This window comes from Rousettus aegyptiacus, unplaced genomic scaffold, assembly GCF_014176215.1.
Source record: "Rousettus aegyptiacus isolate mRouAeg1 unplaced genomic scaffold, mRouAeg1.p scaffold_m13_p_16, whole genome shotgun sequence".
NCBI lineage: Eukaryota > Metazoa > Chordata > Mammalia > Chiroptera > Pteropodidae > Rousettus > Rousettus aegyptiacus.
This window is the reverse complement of record NW_023416291.1, coordinates 13,364,509-13,392,167: the sequence shown is the minus strand read 5'-3', so window position 1 is coordinate 13,392,167 and position 27,659 is coordinate 13,364,509. Positions and strand designations below refer to the sequence as shown.

Genomic DNA, 27,659 nt, shown 5'->3' with positions numbered 1-27,659 from the left:
GGGCAAAGGTTTTCGTTTGCTTTTGTTTTTGAGTGTGCATATTTGTTGTCTTGGCATGAACTCATGCTTGCTCAGGGAGGCACGTTTTAGAGAGAAATGACTCGCTGGTTCTGAAGCTGTGTGGGCAGCTTTCGGTTTAAACTCTATATTCTGAATTAGAGGTTTCTTGTGTCTCGTGCATTCCTCCATTGCCGTATGACTTGTCCTGAGTTTGAGAGTTTTTTCAAACCTCAGAGTACTCAAAGAGTCATTAAAGTTCTCAATTACATTTATTTCGCATGTAAGAAGTCACTCGCATTCTGGCACCCAGAGATCTTCACATTAAACATGAAAGGTTTTTAACCCCAGTGCAGCCACAGCAGCCTGGCTCAGGTCCTGACCTCAGGCCCTCACAGTCGAGCTCTTGTATGTCCACTTCCCAGGCTGCTACCTTGCAGCGCCCACTTAATTAATGCAAAGTAAATTTAACGTGTAGCTGCCAGTTTCTTGAAATGAAGATTTTACTTAACACTTTCACAATCCCTGTTCAACGGATGTCCATATATCTTTATTGACAGGCGTTGAACAACTTTGCATAATTCAAAATGCCACCCAGGCCTATCAACTGCGATGGCCTCGGGAAGGTGGGCCTGAAAGATAGCGGGCAGGCTGGGGCCGCAGACTGCCACACGCAGTCCTCCCTGGTGGCTTTCCTGCACTGACTTGTGAGCCAGCTCATGATTTCAGGATGTACGAAAAAGTAGTAATTGGATTACTATTGTTAGGTAAGTGGAATTTTTTTTTTTTTTAGCTTGATGCTTTTGTATTGGACATGAGATTATAGATTAAAATATAAACTACCCCCACTTCTTGAGTTCTACCTTACTTAAATGAATAAATAAATGAGCAGTATATCAGATCCCAATCTGCTAGATGGATTTTATTGGGATTCAGCTGCCAAGGTAGAAGAAATGGCCTCAGAGAGCTGGTGATCGTAGCTGGGTCACAGTTTTCCAGTAGTGCTAGAATTAAAAGGATTTTATCAAATATTATGAGAACTATTTCTGTATGAATCAATTTGTTGCTTTGTTTGTGTTTAAATGAAGTTAACTTCTAAATTAAAGAGTCATAAATGAGGGCAATGGTGGATATAGCATCCTTGGTTTGTAAAAAGATTTCCAGAAAATTATAATTTCTTCCTTCTCCTGTTGGAAAGGTACAAGCCACAGCATAAACTCTGAAACCGTGGAGGATACGTCTGTCTCTCTGTGGGTCCATTACTGAGGTGTGAGACAGGAAAAAGAAAAAATAACTCTGTTGGCTGAGGTGTTATGTGGTTTAGAAATCGAAATCTAAATCAATTCATAAATAAAAAATAATAATAATGTAGAAATATTCTTAAGTTGTATTGAATTACTATTATTTTTGGTCTCTTCCTGAGAATGCTATGGTAAATGTCTTCTCAAAACACAGTGTTTATGTGTTAGAAATTCTAGTGCCCACCACATAAATAAGAAGAGACAGTCATTTGAAACGTATTTAGCCCATCAGATATTTGCTTTAACTCAAGTCAGAGCCAAGTGCCAGGGACCTCCCGGGTGCTCTGTAGGAGACGGGGAAGTGATCCAGTGTTTGCCAAGATACATTAGGGCATTAGGGCATGAAATACTGCGCCGGCATGAGAGACAAAGAAAACTGGGTTCAACTCTGGTTCCACGTGTGACAGGCTGGGGAACAACAAAATCAAGTGACTTATCTCTCTGCCTCAGTGTCCTCATCCACAAAATGTAGACAATCTTGGTCCCTGCCTCATGGTAAAGAGGACGAAACAAAGCAATTAATGTAGCGTACTCACTCCAGGGCCTAGCACGTGGTAAAGTACTAAACGAGTAGTCTATAATTAATGATAATTATAGACTAGGGAACTGACTTGTGTATGCAGTGTTGATTTCTGAAAAGGCAGGGAGAAGAGAAAAATCACACGAAAACAGACTAACAAAGCCTCTCTAACTCTTTTCAAGTAGCAAACTATGAAAACATTTAGCTTGAAGAAAAAATAAAAAACAGAGTAGGTGGTGTAACGTTTTACTGTAGTCAAATATTTGTAGAGTTTTACACAGAAGAGAGAAGAGGTATTCTTTGCGTTGCCTCAGAGGGCAGACTGTGATTACTCAATCGAAACAGACACAGTATTTGGGGGAGGCGGGGAGGGACAAGAGCTGGAAAATCTTTGTGTGTCCTCGAGCTGCGCAACATCTGGAAAGAATTCCTGGAAAGGAAATAAACTCTTCACGTCTACACCAGCTCGAGCAGGTAGTGGATTAAGGCCTTGAAGGACACTTCAGGAGGAAGTCTTAGAGGACATGTGACTCCAGAGGCCGCCCTGGCGTTCGTGGCCAGCGCTGTCATCCTCTTTGCATCTTCTGAAGCCCTTCAAAGAAACTTTCTTGATGTGACGACTGTAGAGTCACAGAAATGTATGAAGACAAGGTCTCTGCCCTTTATTCATTAGCCGAAGAGGGGAAGAAGATGAGGAAGAGTATGAAGAACCCTAAATATCGTTGTCTATGGCAAAAAGAAGCGATTGCTTTGCTTTCTCCAGTAATCTTAAGGCGAAAGCCACTATTTCTAATTTCAAACGTCATCTGCCACATGGAAAGTAAATTTTTGTAAATGATTTGATACCCGGTCATTCACTTATCCGTTCATTCAGGACTTCTGTCAGGTTCTGAACACCGAGGCCAGCACGGTAAAGTAAACCATTGCCTGTGGAGGGGACATTCGGTTTCTGTAGGGGCAGATGACAGGAGAAACCACAGATAGTCAGCAAAATGAGAAAATTATTAGAGTAACTGACAGTGAAAAATAAGACAAAGAGAATCAAACCAGGTAAGGTGATTATCCCAACCTAGGGGCTCTTTTAGGAAAGGGTAGCAGGACATTTTTCTCTAGGAAATGACATTTCTGCTGAGAGTTGAGCAATGAGAAGAAGCCAGCCTTGCAAATTCTCGGGAAAGGGCATTGAAGAGGGAAAGGACAGGGGCAAAAGTTCCGAGACAGGAGAGAAATCAGTGCTTAAGGAATAGCGAAAATTTTTAGTTCGAAAAATCAGATTCTGAAATTAAGAATTTAAGAATGTAGTACTATATCACTTCAACTAAGAAATTATGTCAAAAACCAAGCCCTTCTAAAGATTCCTGATTTTAATTTTAAAAATCATGCAAAAGTTGCCTTCTGGGTCATAATATGTTTATTTAATTGAAATATTCAAATGGGCAGGTATTGTTGTGTCTATTTTATTCATCGATGTCTCCCCAGAATCTAGCACAGTCTCTGACATGTAGTAGGATATTGGTGCGGGATGTAAAGCGGCGGGGGCTGGGGGCGGGATCACAGGGGGCAGAAGAAAGGAAGGGAGAGAGGGAGGAAGAGGGAAAAAAGAACATTGTTTTCATCTGATTAGGCAAAATGAGAAATCCATGTAGGTAGAGCATTACACCACCTACTAAGATGTAGGTAATGCATCTTCCTACATATACCTGCAGGCTCGCTAGCTTGAAATGAGCACACGTAGAATGACACAAAGAAACTAGGCATCTACTTTTTCATCAGTGAGCCAAAAAGGGAGTCTTTCTGTCCATTTAAGTTACAGGAGGAGTTCTGAGCTGGGTTTCGGGGACCGCGAGACTATATACATCTCTTAAAAGTAAAACTTGGGTCTTCGTTTCTGTATCCCACACATTGCTAGGCACATAGTAGGCACCCAAGAAATAATAGTTACAGAGATGACAACCAGAACGTGGTCGCCAACTATTTAGCAGTGCAAAACCAATTAGCGCCCCCGTGGGACTCGGCTTCCTGTGCCTATTAAATAGAACACAGAATAGACGATATCTAAAATCCCTTTCATCTCTAAACTTCAATGAGCCCTCAAAGGTCAGCCTCAGATGAGCTAGAAACTAATTCTCAAACCTATAAATCTCTTGAGCTCAGTGTGAAATTGGGTTTTTGAAAAGCAATGGACACTTCACTATGAATTACCTTGAAGGAATCCTAAGGGACAGAAAGAATGAATGGTATCTCAAAATTAGCTTATACTAACTCTAGATCGTGAAATTGAATTTAACATACTTGTGATAAAATTATTTTTACTTTGGTTTCTGGAGGATTATTGAAAACATCTATGAACCTATTTAGGAAGCACATTTTAAGCAATTTCCCCCATCTTGTCTTTATAGACTGTATTTCTATAACAGCTGCCCAAGCTTTGGAAACTACCACGGATGTGAGCAGTCACACTAAAGAACAAGGTACGTTATTAACCAAAGAAAATGAGTAATAGATTTCAAAGCATTATTATCAGATCCATATATTTAATAAGTACCTATTTGTTTGGTTTTTATGATAAATGAACTAAATTAAAACTAAAGCTAAAATACTGGGGGAAAAATCTCAAGGTTATCTCTGGGTAAGGGAATTGCAGCGAACTTTTTTTTCCTGCTTTTTAATATTTTCTAAATTTTCTGCAAAGAGAATCATAACTTGTAATCAGAAAAAGTTTAAAACTTTTTGCTAGAAAATTGAACAAACACAATCTGTTTTCTAAGAGGTTGTTATTAAAGCGATGCTGACAAATATGAACAGAGGAAAACCAAGATAGCATTCATTTCATCATGGCTTATTACTACTCAAACAAAATGGGTTACAACATATGTTGAAACATATTTCAGGGATCTGGTAAAGAAAGAGCAATAATTGACTGTGAACATATGAAATAACCCATCATTCATAATTACTCCTTTTTCTGTTTTTTTTTTTTAATATAGCTTGTTTCTGTTATGATACCCAGGTTTCCAATGACCACACTGCGGTAGCTAAGAGTATCAGAAAAGCGGTCCCCTATAGAAACTCGGACACTTCATTCACTGAGAGACTTCTATCACGTCGTGGAAGTCAGGCAGTGTTCTTGCCCCTCCCTGTCTCAGAAAAGAAAATGACTCCCCAGATTGTAAGCCCCAACTCATAAGACGTTGGAGTTCTTCTCTCAGTCCCCTAGCTTCGTGCCGAGCCCCACCGCACAGTGCCCGAGAGGTCTGAGCCTCAGTAGGTCAAGAGCCCAGTCTCCCTTGAGGTTTTAGATCATTCTCCAATTCAGCAATTTGCTCTGAAGACCCAAAGCAAAAGGTCTGGCTTTCTCTCCGAGGTGTGTGTAAGCCTACAGAGGTGTTCTTATGTTTAATCGCTTAATTAGGTAGAGCAAGAGAAACAAACTTGCTTGACTCAGGGAAGAGAAGCTTAGATTCCTGGTAGTACATTGGCGGGGGGGGGGGGGGGGAAGTCAAGTTAAAGGTTTTCTGCTGAACTGTATTTCTTCCAATCCAGTTTGAAAATGAGACCTCCTTATAGGTAACATTACGTCTGTGTATTCTTATCTTCCTGTGATCTTGTTAATAGTCCTCAACTGTTACCAAACAGGTAGCAATGACAGGTCTTCCACGTTACCTTTGAACCACCTGTGTATGACCTTAGCTACTGGGAATCCAATGATACAAAAAACTTATCCAGTGAGAGAAAATGAGTTCTCTACTTTGCAAAAACCACGTGTAAAGAGAAAAGAAGGTTGGACTTATATTGTATTTGTTTAATAGGGTCATGGCATATCTTTTAAGTTTCCACATATTTATTAAAGAAAAACGAGAATTTGATGCTATTAATAGTTCTTACCGAATACATTCCATGTACCGGGCACTATGACAACTCCTTTGCATAGATTATTTCATTTTATCCTGACAAGAACAGTATGGAGTAGGTATAATGTCCATTGTACAGACAAAAAACACAGAAGTTTGAAAAGTCCTAAAAACTTGCCTGGGGTCAGCGAGCAGTGAAGCTGGGTGCAAAGCAAGGGAATTTGACTGTTGCTCATCCTTAAGCAATGCGTTTTACTTCCTTCCCCAAGAGAGGAAAACAATTCATTTCCTACTCTGCTCTCCAGAAATCGGTACTGTTGACATTTTGGAACAAATCTTTCAGATATTTTTTTCTCGATGTTTATAAAAATAGATACTTAAAAATTACCCTATAGTATTCTGAATCCCACCTTTTCCTCACTCGTAAAACATGTTAATGGCTTCACAATATTACCTAGTATGCATAAACCATGCTTTACTCAGCCCGTGCCATGCTTTTGAATATTTAGGTTGTTCTTACTTTATACTCTTTAACAATGCCGTGATGGACATCCTTGTAGACTCATCTTTCCCTGTCACACAGTATGCACATTTTAAAGGTTTTGATGAATATTGCCAAATTTGCTTCCCCATCATAAATTTTGAGAGTATCTGCTTCAGCACTCTTTTGCCAAATTGTGCGCCGAAAGTCTTTTTATCTTTGCCAGTAGGACAAGCAAAAGATATAGTATATTTATGTTTTAATTTTTATTTCCTTGATTACCAGTGAAAGTCAACCGTTTCTCTATGTTATTTTTTTTAACAGCTTTACTGAGGTGTAATTCGCATGCAATAGAATTCATTCATCTCAAGTGGAGGATTCAAGGCAGGAATTAGGGTGAAGCAAGTGAGGAACTCGCCTCAGGCCCAAAATTTAAGGGGCAGCACAAACCTTAGTCATGGAAAGAGATATTGTAATGCAATACTTCAAAAATTCTAAATTAGTTTCAAAAAGACCGACGGTGAATAAAATATTAAAAATTTAAATATAGCTGGGATCCATCAGAATCAGGATTAAGGTGACATGCATGAAGTGAGGCAAGCCAGCGCCCGGTCCGGGCCTGGCATCTGGAGGGGGGTCACGGGAAGGAAAACTCATATCAATCCACTCAGCAACTGAGCCGGGTGGCAACTAGGATTCAGTCTCTCTCTCTTTTTTTCCTACGAAAAGTACAATTGTTTTCTTATGTGTAACATAGGCACAATTATTTTAAATAAATTTTTATTTAAGGAAGTCCCCATGTTGCAATTTCTTCCACTGCCTTAGTTCTTCCTGAGTCTTCATCCCTTTTAAAAATAAATTTTGCTTAATCCAGTTGCAGTGTCAGTCCAAAATTCTTTTAGTTAGATTTCTTTGATCTCCACTTGAATATGGATATACTTCAAAAACTCCCCACCTGTGGTCGCTGGTACCCAACCCCTTCCGTTTACTTGAGGGCCATGATCAGTGTCCGAGTAGGTGGATCTGCCTAGTTCTCAATTTCAGACACCCTCTAAACATGCTTAAGATCAAATCATATTCACTCCTAAGCTATCACACCCTAGAATAGTACAAAATCACTGGTCTATATCAAAACCTAACATTAAAAAAAAATTAACTATTACATCTTTCATAGTTCGGGCAGCTGTCACGTAGTTCCTTCCCACAGATTTAACACACAGTTCTGTGAGTGAAGGAAGGCACGTATTTAATCTATGAGGCATTTCCAGCGATGTAGGTCTACAGAAAAAGCCCCATCGGGATAGACTCCAACGGATTTGGTCTTTTTAAAGGCCGGCCATTGCTTAGGGAGTAGTCTTTTGGAGGACCCTGCCAGCAACTTGCTGTTTGCTGGAGCTCCTCCTCCTCAATGGGCCCTGAACCCCATTCGTTGTTCCCCTAGTTCTGTGAGACCACCAAAATCTCTGATAAGCTTGACAGGCTCTCAGGCCCCCACGTACAAAATAGACAGGTGGCTGATGTCACGCTCACTTCTCCACATTCCCCTCCTCACCTCAAGCACCCCTGTCCTGGCAGCCTTGGAAGCCCTACTAGATGCTCCAGATTTGCTCTGCTTTTCTACTTGTTCTGAACAGGAAGCTTGGTTTGCAAAAAGCCAGTCTGCCCTGGCTGGAAGCCAGAAATCTCATCTCTTCAGATGAGCTGTAGAATCCTTTGGAAAAGTTATCCAGCATGCAACGTCAAAATATTCCCAGCGTTACTTGGTTAGAATAGAATTAAATGAATAAGATTAGCTCACAGAAAATAAAACATTTTATAGTAGTAAATCTTTGAATAGGGAATAGTTCATATTTTTTCATTGAGTTGTATCTTCTTTAATGTCTTCCAAAGAGTTTGAAACAAATCCTGAAAAAAATTACTGTAGTAAATGTCAGATAAAATTTATGTATTTTATTTTTAAGAGGGATTTTACATTATCTCGTTATCTTAATTAAAACATGTTTCATTATATTTTAAAACTGTTTATTGACGGCCTCAGACAAATCTATTGTTTTATGTATAATCATTTAATAAGTGATATCATTAACCTTTATTTTAACACAATAGTTGGTCTTTCTTTCAGTTTCCGAATTAGGCAATCATAGTCCCTATAAAAAATGATCATTTTGTTTCTTTGCTTGAAATAAATATTTAGAGCTACTCCTTCACTTATCACATGCCATTTGTGAGGAACTTCTAAAACAATGTTATATAATGATCATGATCACAGTCATTCTTATCTTGAGTCTGTCTGTATTAGTGTCACACCATTAATTATGATGTCTGCTTTTTTCAGTAAATAATCCTTATCATGTTAAGAAATTTCCCACTGGTCCTGAACAAAGGGATTTAATCAAGAAAAAATATTGAATTCTATAAAATACTTTTTCCGCATCACAGTTGAAACTTTGGATGTTGACTGCTATAGCTTAATGATATAAAAATAAATTTCCTAACAGTTAAAAGAGAAAATATCTGTTATACCAATTCTAACAGGAACACTTCTTAAACTTTTGTTGTTGTTTTTTTCTTTAGGAATGTCTGTTAATCTTATTAGTTTCTCTTGATATCACTGTGTTTTTATTCTTTAATATGTCGAAGGGAAGATTTATATCAGTGAGTATTGTAATACTACACTGCTTCTATCCTGGTATAAATCACTTGGCTATCATAGAATAATATTCTTTTAGTATTGTGCTGTATTTACTATTTTGTTTTAAGATCTTTATATGTATATTTGTTATACATAAAAGTTTTCTGCAATTTATTTGTGTATACAGATGCGCCTCTGCTATCAAAAAGCTAAATAAATTTTGTCCATTTTATTCTTAAATAATTTATTAATCACTACTATATGCCAGTTGTAAGTAGGGAAGATATGTAGAAGTAGCTGTCCATTCCAATTGTACTAGAAGAGGGTTTTTTTTTTTAAACAAGAATAGGTGAAAAAATATGTTAAATTGTTTTATCATATTTCTTTTCTCCAAATTTTCATTTAAAAAAGTTTTAAGCACATGGGGAAAAAAAAAACAAAGAAAACTTAAACAAATTTTCAAATAGTATATTCCTTGATTTAATAATTGTTAATAATTTGCCAAATTTGCTTTATCTCTCTATTAGTATATAAATACACATACGTTTCTTGTATCACTTGACAGTAAAGTACAGACATCATGACACTAAACATTTTAATATGCATCTCCTAATAAAAAGGACAATCTCCTAAGTAACCACAATTATTTTTAACATCTAGCAATGTTAATAATAATCTCATATGACAAAACTTTTGCCTCTTGGTAGAGATCTCAGAAACATCTTGTCAAGCAATTCAGCAATGTCACTTAAAAATGAGTGCATGGGAATGCGGGAATGCATGGCAAAGTTTGTCCCCGTTGATTTATTACCCAAAAGAAGTGCACATCAATCACCTGAGATTGCAAGGCAGATATTTTTCAGATTTTTTCGGTGTTTATTTTTTGTTTCCTTGATCTATCGTTATTGAAGAAAACTATTAAATTTTCTTGCTGCTCTTCTGCTAATTTCTTCTTTGGGTTTATATTTCCTGTTGCTACATTATTAATATACAATGGTCTATATTTATTTAAGAATTATTGTGTAACATATCCTTTAACAATATAAATTAGTCTTCTATGTCTTTTTTAATGCCTTTCCCTTTCATTCTACTTTGTCTAATATCAAAGTTATGGTTTCTGTTTTTATTTATTTTAATCTGTTTAATATTCTTTTGCATTTTTTACATATTTTACATTTTTATGTTTTATTTGAATTCCTTGTGATCTAATATACACTTTATGTTTTCCTGTTTATTTTTACCCAATCTACAGTCCTTTGTCTTTAATATGGAAATTTAATCCATATGCATATATGAATTCATGACTGACTTTTAGTATCTTTTTTATTATCTTTATCTCATACTTTATTAAATGATTTTTTATTTCTAATCTTTTGATGCTATAGTTTATTTACCCTTATCCTCTTACATATTTCAAAGGTGTATAGGACACTTATAATTATCCTTTGGCTAAATTTACTCTCTCAGAACTCCCAAATGATTTTAATGGCTTAACACACATAGAAACTTTAACTGCTTTTATGGACCCAATACAAGCAGAATAAGATTTTTCTAGGCTGGAGCCAATTAGCCCACAGCTCATAGGTGCCTTGAATGGATCTCAGATACATCATGGACTCTTGATTCCCCCAGCTCTCTGGAGACTAGGTATTCAGATAGGGTGTAACCAGGTATATCAACCTCAAGACATAGTCAAGTCTCCTTAAGACATAGTGAGTTACACTGCAACTCATTGTGCAAAGAGACAGACATGTAAACTCATATACGTATGAAGTAAAATTTCACAAAAGAAAAATTGTCTTTACCAAGTGTGGTGCAGTTTGATGCATTCTCTTCTATTTTATACAATTTAATTTCTTAATGTCAGCGACGACCCAGTGGACCGATTTCATGCCCTTTAATGCAGGAATTAATTCTCTTGACTGCATTGTGGAATCATCCGAGGGGCTCTAAAAAGTACGATGATTGAGTTCCACAACCAGAGATTCTAATTGCACTAACGCAGGGGCAAGGAACCTATAGCCTGTGGGCCAAACCCAGGCCACTGCCTGGTTTTGTACAGCTTGCAAGTTAAGAATGATTATTACAGTTTTAAGTGCTTTTTAAAAAATCGAAAAAAGAATATGTTGTGTCATGTAAATATTATATGAGATTAAAACTTTAATATCCATAAATAATTCTTGAAACAGTTATGCTCATTCATTTATGCTTTGGTTTACCTATTGCCTATGGCTGCTTTTGCTCGTAGACAGAGTAAAGGAGTTGTAACAGAGACAGACCATGTGGCCCACAAAGCCAAAAATATTTATTCTTTATCCCTTTCCAGAAAAAGTTTACCAACTCTTGCACTAAGGGATCCCAACCCGCAATTCAAAAACTCATTTGTAGACAGGATTTTCGAGCTAAGTTTCTGTGGAGTTCCTTAAAGCTGCCCTCAGTAGGCTGTAGACTGGGAGTTTGAGGCCCCAGGCCTGTAACCCCATTTTCCACCAGAGCTGTTCCACTGTGTTGCACACACCAAGGAGCCGACTCTTGAAAGTGCCTCCAGCGAAACCCACAGGGGGAGGAAAAGAAGTTTTCTCAGTCAAAAGCACAAGAAATACCAACATCGAATGTGGTAAATTATAAATGTTGTTATTTCTCAAGCAAACCAGGCTCATAGCAAATTGTTTTCTGAAGCTGTTCTACTTCTAGATAAAGGCGACATGAGAATCTCGCGTTGGACGCCTGGCCCACTCACTACACTCATTAACAGGCCGTGCGTGCCTTTCTTTAAGAGCTATTGACTGGAGAGTTCAAACAAAATATTCACAGCACTCCTAGGCTCAAATGTTATCATGCCAAGTACTTAACCCTTTAGAAATTTCAGTTGTTCTAAATTTTAATTGGCTACTTTGGCTTACCAAAATGCTTCCAAAATGAAAAAAAAAAAAAAAATGAACAACAGACAGATGGACATCTGGTTATATATTATTACACCTTGATACAAGCTGAATTTGTCAAGCCTTTGGTTCAAGAGCAAAACTGAATAATTCCTTTAAAATATTGCTTCATGGCAATAGACTTCTCTAAACATCATTCAGAACAGGCGAGATCCCCGTTTGTATGTTCATTCCATATAAAAAGGTGAGGTTTAGCAGAAAACGCATGAATTAAAAATCAGTGGATGTAAGTTTTTGTTCCAGTTTTACCACAAATAAGCTGGGCAGAATTTCCACATAGAAATTTATTGATCTGTTTTCATGGTCATCGCAACGATGAAACACTCTAACACTTAGAATATTTAGTTTTCTGACTTGGAAACTATTTAAGGCATTTTGTATGCAGGCTGTACTCTGGTAAGAGTTTGTTTTTGGAAGATAAGGCTTCTATCAACTGTAGGTCAGGAAGGAACCGAAACCAAGCCAGCAGCTGCATGAGCTGACGTTATCATTTCATGACAGGAGCTCAGCTACTGGAAGTTTCAGCACAGAGCAAACCCGAAGGGTATTTGTCCACCATTGCATTTTACCGTTATTCTTTCTCATAGCATTCCCTGTTAGAAGTGGTGACTGTTGGGGAGAGCCACGTGGTTTTGCGGATAGAGCATAGAAGAGAATGTTAGGAGGCTGGACCTCCATTCCCAGTTGTATCTACTGTTCTGGGCCCACAGGTCTCCCCACTTTCTTGGTTCAATGGGAACAGTGGCAGGGATCCCCTAATGCTCCCTCCCCAACACACAGACATCTCAGGCCAGCAGAGTTCTCCTGAGCGACTGTGAGGTCTGGGCAGTGAGAATAAGAGACAAAAGAGGTGAATGTTCTGGAACGATTCAGGTGTTATGCAAGTGTAAATTGTGAGATGATAAAACCATGCAAATTTGGAATATTTCTGACTTGGGAACTATGTAAAGCATTTTGCATGCAGGGTGTAGCCTTGCAAGGGTTTGCTTTTGCAAGATAAGACTTTTATCAAATGCAAGTCAGGAGGGAACAAAACCAAGCAAATTTGGAATACTTCTGACTTTGAATATTTAATATTAGAATATTCATTCATTCATTCATTCATGCTACCCTTCTAAAACCTAAAATCATGGGATTCAGTTCAGGTCGCAAATATGTACTTTGTACAAAGCACTGCAGCGAATGTCATTTGAGTGTCTGGAGACTGAAAACGATGTTTTAATTAGGAGTGCGAGGCCCGGCTAAATCCATCCTTCTATTTCATCTTACGCTAATTTGCCACTTGATCTTTAAGCCCTGGTCAGTCAGAGCGGTTTGCCAACTTTTGCCCGCTAGTCGCCCCCTCGTCTCCACGCGGAGGCACATGCCCTCTCCTTTCTCTGTATTTTAGCCCATGCTTTTTCTCTACCTTCATTCTTTCCCTTCCACATTTCCACCTAAAACTCTACCCACCCTTCAAGATTCATCCCGTGCTCCATTGCAAGGACTGCAAAGTGAGCTTTTCAGAGCCCAGTAGCACTAGGGAAACGTGCGGTGTTGGCCCAAAGCCCGTCTGGTGCCGGGTGGCCAGATGTTGGACCTATCTTTCATAATTCCTCAAGGTTAAGCCGCCACTCTTGCAGAAAGAGGCTGCATTTTTTCAGGTAAAGTCTGCATGTGCTCTTGTTAGAGGGGAGGGAAGGGAGTAAGAAAATGACCCTCATGTTGATATTTCTAGAGCAGAAAATAATTCTCTTAGCATCTCTAGCAAGAGGACACTGAGGGCCAAGAAACACAAGCAGTGTGATGAATTGGTGTGAAACGATTAGCAAAACAAAGACTGTATAATTATTATTAAAATTCTAGAGCTCGGGATGTCTGGGAATCTTAAGAAATTTAGTTGTCTTTTTGTGTTCAGTGCATCCCAATGTTCACCAGTTAATAAGTTACAACAGCAAAGAAATCTTGCTGATGAGATCTCACCCAGGCAGAGATCTGGGAGAGGAGAATGAGATTGGAGTCAGCAGAATGAGGTCTGTCCTTACCAGCCGTGTTAATCTGGGTTAATCATTCAATATTTATGTAAAGTAAAGAAGTTGGATTAGACATTCCAAGTGACTCTGTAATGTAAAATGTAAAAGTGCATTCTGAATTAAATAGGACAATATTTAAATCGACCTTTAACCTGAAAACACTGCAAACAGACTTATTAAAAGCTGATTCAGCTACAGAAATGTAAGGGCCTGGAGTATAAGAGAAAAGGAAAGAGAGAGAGTAAGAAAGAAAGAAAGAAAGAGAGAAAGAAAGAAAGGAAGGAAGGAAGGAAGGAAGGAAGGAAGGAAGGAAGGAAGAAAAAGAAGAAGCAGGCAAGATGCTCTTCTTATAATCCAGTCCCTAAGAGATTTAGAATAACCTGTGTTTAGTGGTTGCAAATTTACTCGGTTGCTTTCTACCTAATTGGTCCAACTTGAAGAGTCTACTGTAAAAAGCTCTGTTTAAATTAAATCCACTTGTTCACAGAAAACTTGCAACTTTGCATAACTAAGTATGTCCACAGATGTCTATTAGCTGATTAGGGCCTGAGGATCCTGGGAGAGCCAGATAGGCGTGAAGGCTGCTCTATCAAGTGCAGCGTCACAACGTTCTCGGTGGTCACCAGGGGTTCAAGCTGTGGAGTTCTCGTTTCCTTACCTTGAAATCTGAAAGTAGCTGAAGCATCTGAGGATGTATAAAGAAAGAAAAGAAGTATGAGTGAGGAAAGTTAGAATCGATTCGCCTTCTATCACGGTAGAAAAACATCTGAATTTATGAGCGTCTTTGTTGGTTTTAATTTTTACCGAGAAAGTTGGATGTATCTGGGAGATGGAGAGAGGGAGGCACAGAACACGTCCCCAAGACAATGCCCCCACGTCATGTAAAACCCCAGGCAGAGGCAGCGTCTGGAGCAGCCCCTGGGGAGGACACAGGATAAGTCTGTCTTTTGTGATATACTCTGTGGCCTACTCAGTCACCTCCTTCGTGATCCTATCTCACCTTCTGTTTTCTGCAGTAAAGGTGACCCCATACACCGAATTACCAACCATTGCTACTCCTGAAAAGGAACTGGAAGAAGAGTCATCTACTGGAAGTCAAGTCCCCAGAGATAGGGGAACAGGTTTGTCCGTATATTAAAATAGTTGTTCTGGAGTTATTGGTATGATGCAACTCTATGTCATAGGACCTGTCGCTTTGATGAAACTGTGACCAAGACTGAGAAACAGGAACTAAGGAGACACAGTCCCTGTTGCAGAAGAATTCTCACCTCTGGAATATCTCACAGAAATTATACTGTAGATTAAAGAAATTGAAGTAGTTTAGTAAAGTACAGAAAGGATGAATGTGACCATGAAGTCGTGGGCCAGATCCTGGGAGCCGAAAGTGTAGGGGCGAGGAGAATCCGAGTGGGCCTCGGCTGCCCCAGGGGCTGAGCCTGAGCGGATCTCCTCAAACGGGGCCCACAATACTTATCTCACAGTGTTTCTCTAAAGATGAGCTAGGAAGATGTGTGTAGAATTGCTTGGCTGGGAGCCTGACGCATCACAAGTGCCTAATAAACAAGAACTATAAACCTTGCTGAGAGCGGAGATAAGGGTGGTCAGGCGGCGGTCACTCCTTGGTTACTTCTCTAGGGAGAAGATGACATTATAAGAGCAGGTGGAAGTAAAAAGAAAGAGGTTCTCTTGTAGGTGGGGTTTTAGCTAGATACTCCAGCATTTAGAATAAAGCCTCGAAGAAGACTTAGAGTGGCTACAGGATCGTTAGCGCCAAGAAACATTGAGAAAATGCAGTGAGATAGATACACGGGAACAACACATTTTTAGAGACCAAGGGAGGAAAATAGGGCTAAGTGCTTGGAACTAATGATTAGGGCTTCTGGGTCCAATTTAACAATTTAATTTTCAAAGTGATTTTAAGGCGAAGCCAACATGATGGTGTTAATCCAAAAAGTATTTAAGGGCCAGCTACACACACACGCACACAATTCTATATGCCATAAATCCTACAAATAATGACTAGCATGGTAGAGCATCATGCTAAGAGTTTTCATGCATTATCTGATTTGATTCTCATAGGAACCCAAAGAGATAGAAATTATCCTCTTCACTTGCCCAAGAGAATATAAAATGCAGAGAAATTAAGCACCCTGTCCAAGGCCGCCCAACTAGGAAGAGGCTAAAACTACCTCTGTCCTATTCCTGAGCTCATACACCAACCGCGGCTATCAACTGCCCAACGAAGCAGAAACAAGCCCAATCCAACCTTTATACGTAACTGCTACGGAATGACCAAACACAACTGAGTCCTTGACTATGTGACACATGATCGTGCAATATGCTATTTGTGATAATGAAATTCAAGAAAATCGTGTGGCTGTAGCAGTAAGAGCGTTTCAGGACATAAAATGGCACTTGGAGACAGAAGAAAAAAGAAACGTGAAATGCAGACCAGTGGGGGAGGTTGGCTCCCGCAGAGCATTAAGGTTGCTGTAGGAGAAACTTCGGAATTTAGGGGGACTGTTGACAACAGCTCAGATGAGACGCAAGAATGGTTTGGATTCAGTGGGTGTTGGGAGCATAAGCCTGGAAAACCGATAGCAACACAGACTCTTTGGGGTTGGCCTGAAGTTGATTTTGGGTGTTGGCGCCTTTCTGTTTACCATCTTAACATTTTAAAAAAATATACTGTCTACAGCCATGCCACCCTGAACGTGCCTGATCTCGTCTGATCCCAGAAGCTAAGCAGGGTCAGGCCTGGTTAGTACTTGGATGGGAGACCACCTTGGACTACCAAGTGCTGCAGGCATAAAAAAAAAGAAAAAAATGTATGGCTTCTTGTAGAAATCAATAAGGGTTTCTTCCAATATTTTCTCATAGTCGTCCCCTCAGTTAATGAGATGGATTGCTCATTTCTGACCATGAAAACTCGTTGGGTAGTAGAAAGTAGATATCAAAATATCTAGTGTTAATTCTGTGTTAATAACTAGTGTTGATTCTGATGCATTATTTCATCAGCTTTACTAGCTCACTGTTAAAACTTGAGCAATAGCACAGTTAAGAGAAAGGAGCCCACTGTGTAATTGAATTCAAAATGGTATTTTTTAGACATGACCTATGTATTCTGACTTATTTTGAACTTTTGTCTTTTCAGGAACAAAAAGGCAGCAACTTGTCCACGTTTTCTCAGAAACGGGTATGTAAACGGGTATTTGGCATGGAATGGCAATCATTTCATTATAAATTATGCCTAAGAAGAAGTGTCAATTTTAAAAACAAAAGAGTATGTTAATAACTCTAGTCACACAAAATTGTAAAGGCAAAAAATATGCTCTTTTTAGTCGAAATAGGGATCTCTTGTTTTCTTGAAGATTTTGGAAATAGCAGTATATAACTTGATGATAATTTTTTTTAAGTTAGATTTTTTTGGCTTTCTAACCAATCATGGTGACTTCAGAAAAGTCTGTTAAGAGCTTTGAAAGCAATTGAACTTCTCTTATTCCTCCTGTAAAGAATGCAAGGAACTTAAAATCATCTAATAATTCGGTATCACTTCAAAAATAAATATAGACCTTTCACATCTCAATCCTAATTCATTTCTGGCCCCATGCTACCACTCGGGGGCTCTCTTCCCACCCCTTTATAACTGAGGACCTCTCTCTCCCCTGGAGGAGCTGTGGTAGCCCTGACTTGAGTTCGCACGTGCGCCCATTTCTGGATTTCTAAGCTTTCCTGCACACTGGGCCTGTGTCCATACTACTTCGCACAAGAAAAAAAAACAATGGATGGTAGAACTGAATCGCTAGCTCATAAATTAAAGCTACGTGGACAGGAAGGCTGGGCAATACCAATGGGAGAAAAAGTTAGCTGTAGTTTTTATCAATAATGAGATTTTTAAATATAAGTTAGCCAGATAAGTGAGTCGTTTTACCTGTATGTCTTGCCTTCAATTCTATTCATTTGGAAGCACTACGAATACTACAGATATGCAGGAGCACCTCTAACTTAAATTTTGTTTTATTCCCAACATGTAAAAGATTTGAAAAATGTTTTTAGTGATTATACTACAGTATATGCATAAGGATACTGTGGAAGGAAGAGAAGCTTAGAATGTAGGTGACCTGAATTATGGTTATAATTACTTCTAACTAGTTGTCTCACCTACGGTAAGTAACTTAAATTCATTAGACTTCTCGTTTGTAAACTGCTCATACCAGTTTCCTTCCAAACTTCTGATTCTATGATCAAGACGATATTTTCTCTCATCACTTTGAAACTATGAAGGACTCTATGGTTTTTCCCATATCGGGGTAACCTCGCTGTCATCCAAAATTAAGGCCGTGAGGCTCTGTAAGGAACACTGCACTTGGAGATGGAACCCTTGGGTCTTGGTTCTGTCAGTTGTGTGACCTTGAACCAAAAACTTTACTACTCAGAGTTTCGGTTTGTCACACGGTTACTGTGAAAGCCTCATTTTTAAAAAAGATAAAATATGGTAAAGTGTATTATTAACATAATAAAAGTAGATTGATTTCTTTCTATAAAAAGGCAAAGCGATATTACCTTGATTTTACCTGTTTTATTTTTCAATTGACACGTGGTAGTTTATTTCACACTTTTGTAATTTTCTGCTTTCTTTTTCTCCCAAAGCAATTATAGTCATTATTTTTGGTGTGATGACCGGTATCATTGCAATTATACTCCTTATTGCTTACATCATTGGCCGCCTGCGTCAGGTGAGAATCCAGTTTTTAATTTTACTATAAATACTGGTGTGAATATCATCAGGAGGGTTTATTCCTCTGGGTTCAATTAAATTCAGAGAAATAAAATTTCATAAAACGTCACCTTTTTCAACTGAACACAGAGACGTCACTGAGATACTCAAGCAGAAATTTTCTTTTTGCATTTACCTTGTAAAGGAATCCCCAAATAGGAATCTCTCCCCATTTCCCAAGGAAGGAGACTCCGAAGCTTTCATCTAACTTGATTTAATATCTTTCGATGTCTAGTCATGTTTGAAACAGTCATGTTTGAAACAGTCATGTTTGTAATGATAATATTTAGTTTATTTAATTTGAGTATGAAAAATATTTAAAATAACATGATATATTTACATATATTTAAAGCATTTGATTTTTTTCATTCTCGTATTTTCCAAAACAAATATTTCAAACTTCGCCTGTGAATTTTCCAGCATGAGTGATGTTTTTCATCACTAAAGCAAATTTGAAGTCCATAGGACGGAGCTTCCCAAAGCACATAACTTGACTAGAACCTTCCATTTAACATGTTTCAGACATAACATTTGTGCGTGTATTTATCACGCTGTAATTAGAACTGTAATCTGAGATCATGGAGAGTCCAGTCTCAAAAGAGCAGTACAGTTGAGCTCTTGTTCCTCTTCTTCTCGATCTCTCTTTGTGATCGCCATGTCACTACGTAGATATTCTTTTAAAAAGGCCCGTTTAGAGGAGTAACAACACTAAAATTGTGGGGCTCTAACCAGATTGATGGTAAATCTACATTAAATTCCTTTTCTTTCTTTCTTTTTTTTCCATTAGGTGACTTATATAACCATCTAAACCTACAATGAATTATTATTACTCTATATAAATGGATCCTCTCTAAATAATACTTTCTTAATAAAAGTAAAGGAATGGAAAGCATTTGCTCTAATTTGAGTGATTCTGTAAGAACTTGCATGGAAGATGATTTCTCTCGTCTGTAGTATAAATATTGAGGAAAAATTATCTCTTTGTTTGGACATATATGACCAACTGAGATATCTTCTTTCTTGATTGATGATCTAAAGTCTGAAAAAGTCGATGAAATACTTAGTTGACAAAATTCAGAGAAAATCCTCTATATGGATTGGATGTCAAAGAATTTGGTCATAGTCCATATGACTAAGAGATATTACTTCTTTTTGAAAAACATTTCCATGTTAGCTTTTTATGATAGTAAGGAAATATGACAGAATCAATGTTTGGGGTAATAATTCATCTATGGAAATGACAAATACTATTTAGAAATACAAATACAAGTTTATATCAAGTTTGTAATTATCTATGAAACAATGATTTCTCCCAAAAAAGAACTCCACAAAGTGAATTTTGACCGATGAGAAGAACCAACTTTAGCCAAAAAGTTTTTCAGTCTGAGGCATTTTTCTGTATAATGTCTTAAGTTTATAAAATTGTGACATTAATATTTTTCCGGGTTTTATTTATAGAAACGTGTACATGAGGAACCACCTCCGTTCTTAGAAGATGAAGGCGCTCCCTTAAGTTCTGTAGAAACAGAAAATCCAGGTTGGTGTCAATATCCTTATTGCTTTTTGTCTTTGGGGAAAGGAAACAAATCAATGAGTTTCTTCTTTCTGAGCTAGGAGGGCTGTGCTCAGTTAAGATTCATTTATATTCTATTTTATCAATGCTATCTCTGTAAGATTTTTATTTTTTTAAATGTCTACAGCATAATGAAATTCTCTCAGGCATAAAGTATCCTTAAAAAAAAAAAAGTGAGACCAATAACTGTAAGTAAAGCAAAAACTAAGTTCTTTTGTGTACTTATTTTCCAAACTGCAAAGTTGTACAGACTTCTAGTTTATGTCCAAAAAAAAAAAAAGTTATTCCCGAGGGAGATTACAGATGAGAGAGCTTGCCTTAATTTCAAAACACACGTATATATAATTCAACTCACTCGCCACTACATTCTGCCCCTACACAAATTGTCAGTTTCTACTCTGTGTAGAAAGTAGGAACGAGGCAATTATGTTTGTTTCTTACTAGAGCTTTTAGAGTAGATTTGTTATGAATTTCTATACCTCTATACATAACTCTGATATTCTGAATGAAAATTCATTTCCTAACAATTATATGTAAGGACAACTCTGTAAGAATGTAAAATTCTGAAATGTATTCTATTCCCCAACTTCCTATTGTATTTAAATATAACTATGTCTCATACTATTATTTTATTTTTTTCTCTATGCTCCTTCTACAGAAATTTAATCAATGAGAATCTGCTCATCAAGCCAAATTTTGGAAGAACTAAAAGACACAAGACTTCAGTAGAGTGAAAAATTAACATGTAAATTGGACACACAAATCAATTGTACATCTTCCTAAATTGTACAACTTTAGGATGAAATTTCATCATGATGAGTCCAGTGACTCAATGATGGAAAATGTCTCTACTCGTTAATATATCAAAATAAGGAACAAATATTTCCTTTCGTGCTTGCTTTTCTGTGTTAGGATAATTTGTAGAATCGATTTGGAATTCTGATCCAAAACTTCAGCAGGCATTATCTGCAGTTCTTTAAGACTGATTTATTCTATGCTATAATATTTTAATGATTATGCTATTAAATGAAAGGCCTTTCATGTGATAGATGAAATTTAAGTTCTCTTCTCATACTAAACTTCTGAGTCTATTTCCATTGTTTTAAATCACTTGAGGAGACTCTGAAACCCTATCAAATCCTGGTATTAGATTAATGATGGTGATATTTATCATACTAATAAAGTTTGTACTTAGAAACGCCTTGCATACATACATATATACATCAATACACATATGTACATATACATAGATATATAAAATTCATAGATATATCATTCTTCCTTGAATGCATAAATCAATAGAAAAATTTTTCCCTTTAAAAAAGGCGAGATGTTACATATGTATAAATGGCTCATTTAAAATAATTTGTCTGACAGCAGAGTATTAACTCCTTCAGGCTACTGACTGATGCTTTGTGTTCCACTGGAAGAGTTAGGTAAATGGTCAGCGTATCCCGAGAAAGAAAAACAATCAATGACTTTCCCTTGCAAAAGAAACTTAATAACTCTGTAAGTGCAACATGTCAAGACGTACAAACTTGACACGCAGGTGAACGTTTTAATAGTTTGCCACTGAATTCTTTTTTAGTGCTCTCAGTTAAATTCTTCAATCCACCCGGTTCTGGTTTCTTTTATTAATGAAGCTTTGAAAATTGGTTTAAACAATCTAAAAGAAATTTCTAGATATGAGACTAAGGCTTCGTGACTATATAGCTTTCATTCATTTATATTCAAACTTAAAAAGCAGTATAAAAACAAAGAAGTAACTTCTTGTGATATTGTTTCCACATTAATACAAATTCATGTTCTTTCCCTTGTGTGATAATTAAATGAGTTATATTATGTACATATTTGGGCCTGGCAACTTAAATTTTTTTTTTAAATAAATTAAAACATCTGAATCTTAACCTACTTGTTTATTCAGAGAGTGTTCTTATACCAAATCAACTATATAAAGAATAAAAACAACACATTTCTGTTGGGGTATATATTTTTAAAATAGTTTTAATAGTATTGTTGGATTAATTTAAGAAAATGAATGCCCCAAGCACCAAGGCAATTTTTAATGTACTTTTTTCAATAAATTGTTGAATCAAAAGAGAACAGGAGGCCAACCTTATCTGTAACAATTTACAAAGGAAAGATAGTAAGAGATTGTGTCATCTAGATCAGAGCGAGAGAATTCAGAGAATAATTAAAGAATTGCCTTAACTTCCTTGAACTTGTGCAGTTAATTCATTTGTACTTCTCTCTATGGACTTTTCACATTTAAATTTAATGTGTATGGGAAGAAATGACCTTCACTCTTTTCAAATTTTTATTATTAAATCAGCATAAGATTGCGATAAAGAAATCTTACTAATGAAGCCATCATGACCCCCATATGTAGCCTGTACTGAATTTCTTAAAGTTGGGACTGGAGTGGGGGATGGGAGTGAGGCTGATTAGAACATCTTATCGTTCAGGCCTTGGGTGGCTGCACTCCCTCGGGCACACGTCCAACACACATTTTAACGATTCCCTCAATCCCCCTCTCCATACCACTACTCATGCTTTGTAAACTACCTCAAAGCAGATTTTATTTCTAAAATGGCGACTGCAAGAGAGTGCTATCTCTATACAATTCATATTGAGAGAGAATGCAAACAGCGTTTGGAAAAAGGAGGCTGGACTATCACCAGCCCATACACCCTTCTTTGCCGGGGGCCAAACCTCGAAATGCAGAACAGCCCATTCCGAGTTCCTGGCTTTCTCTCGACACAGGTGCTGGTACAAACAGGGGCACTAGTGTGCAACGCATCACCCTGAAACCTTCTAAACAAGCCACCTCCATTCGACTTGTTCCCAGGCAGCATGCTTTTTAAAAGTGCGTTTCCCTTTTTCTTTTACATTTGAGTCTTCACACTCAATGGCTGGCACTATACTTGATTCACTTTGCATTTCCACTCTTACTCTTTCAACTCCCCACCTCCCACACAGCATTAGGCGGCTTTTCTTCCTCTTGAAAACCTTACTTTTTTGGTGACCTCTGTTATGTTTTCTTCAGCCTTATATTTTTCCAATTATTTCTCCCAAAATAAGGTTGCCACTCTGAATGATAGCTCCTTTCGTGGAAAAAAAAAAAAAAATCCTCAAAATTCCTATACATTAGACCCATGACTGTTATTTTAAGAAACCAAGGTAGTAAAGAAATCAATTTTGGGGGAGTACGAAATAAATCCAAATTACAATTTGTCATAAACTGTTTTGACATTGATAGCAACAATTCCACATTTTGGAAAAGTATCAGCTTTACTATAGAAATCAGCATTTAAATAAAAATCTCAATTATGTGTGGGCAGATGTACACAACTGATAGAAATTTTAGGGAAAGAAGTCTAAGGGGGGGAAAAAAACCATCCCAAGGAAAAAAGTGAATAAAAATCAAATGACAAAAGAAAATTAAAGAAATGGAAAGAATAGACCACTTAAGGATTATAAAAGTTATATTTATTCACGATGCTACATTTATTGCATTCCCTTAGAAAAATGGAGAACTGTTTCTGTACCCAATTTGCACATATAAAACTTTATACAAATTATGTGTAGCACATAAAGGCCTCTGGTACAGCGAAGATCCTGCCACTGCGGTCTGTGTAATCCTGCTCCAGGTCTCCAGTTTATCAAGTCTGTCCACAGAAAATAAAAACTGGAATAATAGTCTTGCTGCTCACATTTAAAAATTATTTTAAAATATAATAAAATAAAATTTTCAATTACTCTAAAACTCAAAAATGGTAAACTGGAAGGGGATACATTTTGTTATCAATTTCTTGTGAACAGTATGACAAATTCACACTTTATTTTGGTTGGATCTTTAAAAAAAAACAATAAAACAAAAAATTACCTTAGTTTTGACATTATCTTTCTAAACTGTGGCTGCTTCAGAAGGTTATTTGTCAAGATTTTTACCAAACAATTAAAAAAAATAATATTCCTCTTACAAAATGGTACAATAACACCGTAAGAACCAGAAAGTACTAAATGTCTTTGGCTATACAACTAAAAGGCCATTCTTCCAACAGAATAGGGCACATTCACCTCAGAACCAACTATATAGAAACAGTGTAACAGAAATATGCATAGAACTTAATGATAATTTATCTTGCCTTTCCCCCCCATTCTACCCATATAAGCAAGGAGAATGCAATTTACATAATCTTTCCAGGTGAGACTCAATAGCACTACGAAGATGATACCCAGATTTCTGCGAAGGCAAAGTGAATTAAAACAATCACACAACTAAGTGAAAACTGAAGGGACAAATGTCATTTGCCATTTTTTTTCTTATTTGCTTGTTTTTAAGCCTTACGAATGTAGAAATTATAGCTAATAAACAATAACCACAATCTTCACATATGGAACTATTATAGAAAAATAAATCAAATGAAACATTTATTAATAAATGAAGCCTATTTTATTATTTCAAGTGTTAATGATAAAAAAATTTCAGCACAGCTGTTGCATTTAAAAAAGTGAAACTACATACTATGTTTCTAGCTCAGTAAACAGATGAACCTGATGTCTTTGAATGACATAACAATTGAGCGTTGTACAGTACATCTTATGAAGACCCGTAAATTAAAGAACTACTGGTTTAAAGTTAGTGATTATGAAACAAATGTTTATTCATAGTTTCAGCTTCTTTTTTCTTCCTCGACCATCAGGTGCTCCATCCATTTTACGTTTCTGTGTCTATAAACAAACAGAAGGAAGGATTACTTTTCATCAGAAAACTAACGTTAACATCAAGTACACTGACAGACACAGGACGGCATTTTAGTGCTATGTGCTACATAGAACAGGTATTACATTTTCTTATCCAGAATAATTTTATCAATTCTTATTACTAACACCATGACAAATTTTAATTCTAATAATGAAATCAATCACAATTAGCAGAAGTAAATAAGTATATGTAATAAATGTGTAAAATGGCATCTAACCAAAAGAAAGTAGTAATAAGTACTTTGTAGTTACAAAAACACCAGATATTATCCAGAAACATTCATTTATTCATGATTTTACAAATTAAAGAATAAGATGGCTTTTTTAATCTTAAAACTTTTGCTTTTACATTGCTAAATTATTATTAGGACAATAAATCAAAGCCAGAATTGAATTGCAAAAGTTGTAAAGCCATTGTTTTCCTAATAATACTTTAAATATTCTAAAATTATAATTTGTATTCCCGTAAGGTCAAATGTAGGGTCTTGGCACTCACAAGACACACTTCCCCAGATTTTCACAAATCCTCACATTATGGACTATCATCATAAATGGGATTTTGCCCATACAATGCAATCAAGTTTAATTTATACTTTAAGTGGCCCAAAGCTACATTATTTTAAAAAACAACAAAAACCTAACATGTCAATGATGTTCAAGTCATGTTCAAATTCTTAAGAAAACATTTCCATATTTGGGAATACTCACTGAAGGCTTTGGTCCTCTTTTCTTTTTCTCTGCCTTCTCCTTTTCTTCTAGTTCCATGTTTTCTCTTTCGATCAAGGTTATTAAGGTGTTACACCTCCTCTGGAGCTCCTGAGTTGTAAACGAATTTACAGGGTGAACTTGCATTTTCCATCTCTAAGTTTTCATGATTACAATTTTAAAACAAAGGTATGTTTTAATAGGGTACTACAAAATCACTTACACACCCCCAAGAGATAAAATTTTAAAAAGCAAAAGGAAGTGATTTTCATATACAATCCATGCTCTGAGGATAAAGCATGTAGTTGTACTAAATATCTGTATTTCATTACTTAAAGCCACACCATTGTGTTTTCTTCGTAATCTGTCCTTAAGAATTAAAACAGAGAAAATCAACATCTCATAATATATGCAACATTGCTATTTGGTGGCTATGCCTGAAAACTGTCATTTATATCCAAATTTAAGAAAAGTAAAAGCTTGCATATGAGGGTCAAAATCAACTAGAACTAACATTAATAAGAGGTGTACATGATCTTTCCCTTAAAGCATTATCAGTAGAATTATGATTACACAACATACCAGGTCGCCTTTCCTAATTCTGAAAATCGGCCATGGCAGTCTGCAATGAGTTCTGCCTCAACTCTCTCTAGTAATTTAAACCTCCAGATTTAGATTTAGCACAGTGCAGTAGCAGTAGATAACCCTGAGGAAAACACGGCTGACTACTGGCTCCCCTCCTTACTGAGAAAACTTCTTTTATTTTTCTTGTAATAAGTGACACGATCACAACAAAATAATTAAAAATATTACTTTACAGAATACACCATACAAGGTTTAGAAATATATGACTAGTCTATAGAAAGAGGAGGTGGTATACCGTATTTCCCTTAACAGGTACACTGAGACACACACACACACACCGGAGTGTGTTACAGATGTGCTGACGTATGAAACCTCCTGGCTCTTAGGCAAGGATTACGCTTCAATTATTTATCACAAAGGGCTATCCAACCATGTTATCATCTTTTATGTGTGCCTTAAAAGGAATCATGTTAGGAAGTAACACAGTTTTAGTCCACGGTATTGTACTGGTAAATCAGTGTGACATTCTGCATCTTTATTTCACTAAGTGCAAACTCATTCTTATTGATATAAGCTGTTCCTGCTTAAAAAGACATAAGGTAGAAGTTTCAGCAAGTCAGTCTATCTTTCCTCTAACTACGTATTTATAGTGTATTTGTGGTCCGACATTTCCTAAACTAGGATTTTAGAACAGTAGCCCCGCTGGGCATTTACTGGGAAAAAAAGATCCTTCAGTGGCCAAATATAAAAAGACTGTACACTGTCCTGCATCCTGAAGAGTGACGATGTCCTTTAAATACACTGAAGGAAGCCCTATTATAAGGATGATTAAACTATGTTAACCCAAGATATCCCAAACTTGGGACTACAGAACTTTTAGGACATTATCATCACTCCGCAGAACACAAAATGAGATTAGAAGTTCAGGTAAGATACGTAAGAAAAAGACCAATTTGCCAAAGCTAAACTGATTTCTAATTTTAGGTTACTAGGAACAATTTCCAACAGGAACAGCCAAACATTGGAAATAAAAAAGCAAAACCCAGCATTTAAATCAGTACAAATAGAGTGTTTACTACATTACGCTATATCTACAAATAATCCAAACTCAGCATTATTATGGGCAGATGTTAGTTACAAAACCAAAGTCTGAACAGAAATCACCTAGTTTTAAATAGTAATCATCACGTTCAGAAGGAGAAACTGATGCTGACATTTCCTCCTGACAACGTGATTAATGATTAAACTAGTCCTACTACAGACATAGTGATGTTAAAGGTTACATATTAAAGGATGGGCACAGTAAAGTTAAGTTACCTATGATATTAGGTTTTTAAATGTGGATGTGAACTGTTTTCTAAGGAACTGATTTAACATACAATACTAACGATATTGTAACAAAAATTTTCTTCAAAGATATAATGGAACCATAATCTTCTCTTAGTAATAAAAGAAGAACATTAAAGAATATACATACTTACTTACTCTGAACCATCTGCTACATTACACACAGAGG

The 27,659-nt window shown here is 36.8% G+C and overlaps 2 protein-coding genes, 1 non-coding gene and 1 pseudogene across 4 annotated transcripts in view; 2 read left to right on the top strand and 2 right to left on the bottom strand.

The window, feature by feature from the left end:
- Positions 1 to 523: 523 nt before the first annotated feature.
- On the top strand, positions 524 to 24,378 carry GYPA (glycophorin A (MNS blood group)). Of its 2 annotated transcripts, none has more exons than XM_016123304.2 (7): positions 524 to 764; positions 4,218 to 4,289; positions 14,756 to 14,857; positions 16,891 to 16,932; positions 18,387 to 18,472; positions 19,972 to 20,050; positions 20,745 to 24,378. In XM_016123304.2, the coding sequence occupies exons 1-7, from the start codon at positions 728 to 730 to the stop codon at positions 20,750 to 20,752; spliced, it is 426 nt and encodes a 141-aa protein (XP_015978790.2). In that variant the 5' UTR covers positions 524 to 727; the 3' UTR covers positions 20,753 to 24,378. The 2 variants fall into 2 exon arrangements, with proteins under 2 accessions (XP_015978790.2, XP_015978789.2); XM_016123303.2 differs by having other exon boundaries at positions 546 to 764; positions 14,753 to 14,857.
- LOC118612516 lies at positions 7,332 to 7,462 on the bottom strand. Its single transcript, XR_004955046.1, has one exon. It is a non-coding gene; the product is annotated as a small nucleolar RNA SNORA18 (small nucleolar RNA).
- Positions 16,427 to 16,545, top strand: LOC118612643 (annotated as a pseudogene).
- SMARCA5 (SWI/SNF related, matrix associated, actin dependent regulator of chromatin, subfamily a, member 5) overlaps positions 23,554 to 27,659 on the bottom strand; it is a 35,280-nt gene continuing 31,174 nt past the window's right edge. Inside the window, exons 23-24 of the mRNA XM_016123302.2 lie at positions 25,562 to 25,669; positions 23,554 to 24,820 (exon numbers count right to left, since the gene is read on the bottom strand). Of these exons, the coding sequence (XP_015978788.1) occupies positions 24,755 to 24,820; positions 25,562 to 25,669 (174 nt within the window). The 3' untranslated portion in view covers positions 23,554 to 24,754. The remainder of the gene's footprint in view (positions 24,821 to 25,561; positions 25,670 to 27,659) is intronic.